General features: G+C 43.0%; 2 protein-coding genes across 2 annotated transcripts; one reads left to right on the forward strand and one right to left on the reverse strand.

Annotated features, from left to right (window-relative positions):
- Positions 1-1,039: 1,039 nt before the first annotated feature.
- Positions 1,040-2,635, reverse strand: FOXG_17672 (uncharacterized protein; the record flags this gene model as incomplete). Its single annotated transcript, XM_018397682.1, has 1 exon — positions 1,040-2,635. One exon carries the CDS (start codon positions 2,633-2,635, stop codon positions 1,040-1,042), a length of 1,596 nt encoding a protein of 531 aa, XP_018258798.1.
- Positions 2,636-3,887: 1,252 nt separating this feature from the next.
- FOXG_22921 (uncharacterized protein) lies at positions 3,888-5,512 on the forward strand (the record flags this gene model as incomplete). Its single annotated transcript, XM_018403346.1, has 3 exons — positions 3,888-4,301; positions 4,357-4,474; positions 5,373-5,512. 3 exons carry the CDS (start codon positions 3,888-3,890, stop codon positions 5,510-5,512), a joined length of 672 nt encoding a protein of 223 aa, XP_018258799.1.
- Between the last annotated feature and the right edge of the window lie 476 nt (positions 5,513-5,988).

Here is a 5,988-nt window from a genome sequence, read left to right on the forward strand (position 1 = left end):
ATCGTAATCACCTGGTCTACGGGTCTCCCCCGGATGGCATGAAGATGAAGATGAGGGATCAGGAGCTTAGGAAACGACAGGTTCTTACACGGAGTCCTTACATGATATATAATACCAAGAATGGCCATGGCACTGGATCAGTACGTAGTAGTAGTAATAGCTTCCCGGCCCGCGGACACACGGCCTTCGGCTGAGGCTACCCCATGCGCCCCATCGCCGCTCCAATGTGCATGGGGTGGCGTAGTATTTTAAAAAAACCCATATAAAATAAAAATGCGCTATTAATGGCATGGGGTACGCTTTATAAAAAATCCAGGGGGTAGGTTTTATTACCATTTTAGGAAGTAAAATAGTAACTAAATAAATAATAAGATTAGTTAAAAGATAGTAAGTCACTAGAATATAAATTAATTTTAATTAGAATTCTACTTAAGTAATAAATTTAAAGTTTGGTTAATTTCTTTAATATAGTTAAAAGTAACTAGGGGTAAGGCATAATAATATTATAATCAGTTAAACTTAGTAGATTATATTAATCTATATAGAGAAAAAGAAAATAAAAAGGAAATAATATTTTCTTAAATACATAAGAAGAATAATAGATACTATTTAAATATAATTAGCAGGAGGGCAATATATAAAAAGGTTTTATTTAATTTAGTAAGATTTGCTAGGCTAAATTAAGTAGGAATAAAATTATATTATAATAATAGCTATAAGTTATAATGCAGAGAAATAAATATTACCCAAGACTAAGAAGTAATATAATATAATTAGGCTAAGAAGAGAGTAAAGCAGAGATACACTTACATAACTGGGTACTGGGTTGGAAATTGTAGGGGTCGCTCCACGTCCCCAAGGTTGAATTTTTAAATAAGATCCAGCAGGAAGACAAGGAACATTTTAAGAGCGAGACTAATAAGAGAATCTAGGATATTAGCAATAAGTAGGAAGACAAGCGGTGGTTTAACTGCTGCATTGCAAGCTTTTTAGTTATTAACCAAGGTAGTTTATAGACATTATAGACTATTATACCATGTTATGGCCGCTTTACATGCAAGGTTCTTGGTGTTCCCTCTGCCCATACTATATAGTCTTTTAAATCCGGCCGCCTTTTGGCAAGTTTCACAATATCAACCCTATTCAACCCAGGGCTAAGCGCATTACCTGAGTTTACAAGGTCGTCCAAGAAGCTCTCAAGGCCGGAAGAGTTTCCATTCCGTAACAGCACTGCCGTACCTAGCAGGAGGTCCATATAATGGCTAATGATATGTCGGTTGCGGTGTAAAGAAATTGCCAGGATAACAGTAGTGACAAATGTGGTGGCAAGGATAACAACTGTAGCTAACGCAGCCGACTTAACGACAAATAGCCGAAGCCTTAGCCTTGACAGGGTGCTGACGATTTCTCGTTTTGGTGCATTAGAATAGCCTTGTAGCGTCACGAAGTTTGAGAAAAGAGCGGCGAAGACAATTCCAAAGGAGTTGGCGATCTGTTGTTTCTCGGGTAAAGTGTCAAGCGTCGGTTCCCTGGAGGCCAGTCCTATAACGAGGCGAGAGAAGGTGTCCATGTCATTGTACACCGTTGGATCGAAAACAGAGTATCGAGGGATAATTCGAAGCCAGTTGGAAAAGAAAAAAGGCCAGATCTGTTGCTTGCTTGTTTCGGAAAACCTGATAACTTTTGGAGTGGCGGTGTCGTTGGGAAATGACATTTCCAATGTTACATTGGACTTATATACCAGAGGCTGACAAGTTATAACAGTTAAGTTAGAGAGACGGAACCTTTCGGTAGCGTTAAAGTTACCCGAAAACATTCCAAATCTTGCTCGACCGCTACTCAAACCACAGTCGGCAGACCAAGTTCTCGCATACTGCAGGGTGTTATTAGTTATAGTGAACCACTTATTGACGTTACAGCCGTCAGACTGAAAGCCAAATCGAAGCTGAGCAGCGTCTAATTCGTCACCCTCCTCGAGATCTAGCCTGATCCCTCCGATTTTGACCAGGTCATCTTCAATAGCAATAGTACAGTTAACTGTAGAGGAATATGCCTCAGTTTTGAAAGTGTAGTTTCCAGGGGCGTTCTTATTAACTGGGACAAATGGTAAGAAAGAGTGTGTCTCTGTGGTCCAAGGATAGTCATCTCCGCTTCTTAAAACCGTTGCACTCACGATGTCGAAAGCGGGTGTAATAGAAGAGTTGCTAGCTCCTCTGCCCTCGTTCCAGCCAAGATCTTCGTCAAAGTATTGTGTACTGTAGAGAGTGGCAGGCGTTTCTGAAGGCACCAAAGCCGTGGCGAAGATTGCCGCGGTGAGACCACCTGCAGTCCACAGCCCTGCTCGTAATAGTAGACAGAAGCCCAAAAGTACATGGCCTACCAAAGCCGCTCGAATACCGTTTATGACAGGCCACTCCCCATAGTCCAACAATAAAGTTTTTCCAATTGTAGAGTGCTTTGTTTGTGGGTGAGACTGAGATTGAGTGGATTGGTGATGAGAGACTCGTTTCAAAAGCCGTACCAATATTTCAACAAATGGTATGTGCTTTTGGTTTTCTTTCTCAAGCTCTAAAAGAAGATAGACCTTTTTGAGAGAATCAAGCATTGCAGACCACAGCGAGGAATAGGCAGACATGATCCACGCCGGAACAGTGGCCCAGACAATAGAAGAGTTGAGGATCGGGGGTGGATGAAAGCCCCTGGAGTCAAATGAAGGGTCACGATTGTCTCCCACAGTAACGAGCCCATTGTTGGTATTTGATCGATGCCATAGTGCACAGATAGTGGTAATTAACACAAATTGGCAGAGGAGCTGAAGAGCCATGCCCTGGTTTGTGAGAAGCAGCGGTGGCCTTTGAAGGGGGGTTCGCTGCTTGTATGCATTGTATTTACGACTGATAGATTGTGAAACTTGTTTGATAATGCCGATTAAGGACGCAATAATGCTTTCAAGAGCTGTGATGTAATGTCAGATAAAGTAATCTCTTATTATACTGCCTTGTGCCAATAAATAAAGAACGAAACAGCAAGGTCATTCCTTACATTGACCTATAGAAGTCCAAAAGGACTTTAAAAAATGTGGATTTGTTGCACTGTAACGCATGTTGGATTAGTCTTAGAGTTAAAGAGATGTTTGTGTACTTCTCTGCCTCGAGTACTGCCTTTTATACTCATAAATACAAAAAGCTTGCCAATTCTTAGAGAAGTTCTCAATGCAACTCAGGTTAACGCCACAGCTGATAAGTGAATCCAAAATGGTTAAAAGGATAAGTGAGGCTGGACCTAGGACGACCCATTAACCAATCATATTGCGCGAGTTTCACAACCTTGCATTACGGGATGTGATGATGGCTTATCACTTTTTCAGCTTGCCATTTTGGAGTTTACATCACCGAATAAAAGTTCAGGACCAGAGACAAAGTTGATGCACTGACTATTCACATGATTACTAGTGGTTGGAGAGGGGGAGGATAAAACCCCTACTTGTGGCATTCTCTCTGACCTAGTATTGTATACGACTGCAACTTTTTATCAGGTTTTATTGTATCACCTGACAACAATTGGACCTACGGAGCCCTTCTGATATCTCTTTCCCCGTACCATATAGTAACACGGGACTATGAAGCCTTGCATTCTGGTAGCATCATTGTTACAGAGTTGCGCCGCGCAAACAATCTCCACCAGCTGGACTTGCGAGGCCGGGTCTGACGTGACATCATTCCCTGCCTGCAATGATTTTCTTAACTCCGGAAACGCTTGCGCCACTGTATTAGAACGCCCAGGAAAGCAAGAATGCCTCTGTAACCAAGAGTATTTGGACTCCTTGTATAAGTGAGTGCTTCCCTTACAGCAGATCGCAGTAATTTCTATTATTGCTGATGCCGATTATGCCCGATAATAGGTGTGAGAATGAGCTACAGCTCTGCTTCCTCGGCAACCAGTTCGAAGGAACATTTGACAGAGGCATCGAGCTTTGGGAGAGTCTCTGCGGTAGCTATGTTACCTTTTCTCCGACCACGCCCTCAGCCAAGCCATACACTGAGTACCCTGAGGAGCTCTGTATCGACGTAGAGAAGGCTTGCCAAACTGCCAGAAATCTTCTTAGCGATTGCCTACCGTATACGTCTGATATAGAAACGTCAAGATTGAGTTCTTGCGAGTGCCAACCGCGATTGCTTCGGTTGGCATACACTTGTCAATATATTGGGAACACTTCATGTCTAGCCACAGAAGCCGCAACATCCAATGCTTGGGGGTACGCGACCTGTGATAACTTCGCGTCAGTTATTGGGAAAGAGCATGTAAGTGAAGCACTACATTACATTATCTCTTTAAGAATATTAACTTTTATCACAGTCAGCACAGGATAAACCCACCCTAACCGAAGTTAACGACCTACCAACCTTATCTGCTAAGACGCGTGCTACAGTAACAATATCAGCAGCGCAAACTTCCACCAAGTCCTCTAGTAGTAGTCAGTCTGTACCTGATATGTATTTAATGCTGAGTGTTATGACATTTATCGGGGTACTGGCTAAGGTCTAGTGAGCCTAATAATTTACATATTATTTATTGATAAGGTTAATATTCCCGTTGTTAATTGTTAAGAACGGGAGCTATCTAAGTAAAACTTTGCGTATAACTTTGGCACTCAATTTCATCTAGAGGTTGATTTAGTGAGGTCTTTATGTTGCCTATTTGCATCGTGAAAGAAGAAGCGAACTGGGCTCCTTGCAAGCTTGGAGGCTGTTCCTTAAGGATGACGTCGCACCAATGCAGCTTTCTAGTCGAGCATTTGCTCCCTCTATGCGTCTGATTCTTTTTGCAGAAGGCCAGGTATTGTCATAGACAAATCCGCCGCTTCTGTCAACCACGTCCTCACGACTGTCAAGTCTACCCAAGACAGACAAGTTTATGCAGTGGAGCAATGTCGCTTCCTCTCCCGGTGGGGTTATCTGACTCCATCAAGAGGATCATCGACACTCCTGTTACCGATACTGGTGGAATTTACAAACAGTTCAAGGTGGCAGATTCCTTAGACTTGGTCAGAACCTTACCCAAAGTGCTCTCCAGAAGTAGATGATTGACTCCTCTACGATCTGTTCGATCGGACTTACTCTCCAAGCTTAGAAGATATTTGTTCTTCGCATAACCGACATTCATGATAATACCTCCGCCAGCTATGCTGTTGAAGTGAATGATGGGATATTTACTGAGTACTCTCTGATGTAGGCTGATAGAAATGATAATGCAAATGTTGTGTTGGACATTAGAGCCAAGCTATCTAAAAAGTATTATGTTCCCTAGGAGCGTTGGCCTAACGATGTTGTGAAGTGCTGGGAAGGAAATGTCAAGAAGGAGCTGACTGACAGCTTTTACCGCAACTGCTGACATCATTGCAACCGAGAAAGCTGCCGACCTTGCTGGATTTTTGGGGTTTGGCTTTATTACCAATGCGATGGACTCTACCACGGAAAACTCGGACGCAATGGTCATGGCGCGCAAGATCTAGAACGATTGGCTCAATAAGTATCAGAACTTTGTGCCTCGCAAAATTGACGCCGTTATTCGCCTGTTGGAGCAGATTGACCACAGCTTCAACACCTATAGCAATTCGACAAGTAATGAGCAGAGTACACTGCTGGACAGCCTACGACATCATATGTACGGTCTCACACCAATGCGACAGTCGCTAGAACGGACTACTAGAGTTTTTTTATCCTACCCAGCTCAACAACAAGCCCCCATACTCGTTTCTGACGGTCAATGAACCGATGGGAATCCACTACCGCCCTTTCAAGATCTACAGGCTATGAATATCACTGTAGCGACTATCTTCCTCACGAATCAGACACAAGAGAGACACCCCCAAGGCGTATGGCTCGATGGTCGTATATCTCAAAAAAACGGTCAGAAGCTAGGCGGTTCATCAACGAAAGATTCTTTGTGGCTGGAGGAGAATCCGGTACTACAAAGGCGTTTGAACGT

This window comes from Fusarium oxysporum, genomic scaffold (assembly GCF_000149955.1).
Source record: "Fusarium oxysporum f. sp. lycopersici 4287 supercont2.71 genomic scaffold, whole genome shotgun sequence".
NCBI classification, from domain to species: Eukaryota; Fungi; Ascomycota; class Sordariomycetes; order Hypocreales; family Nectriaceae; genus Fusarium; species Fusarium oxysporum.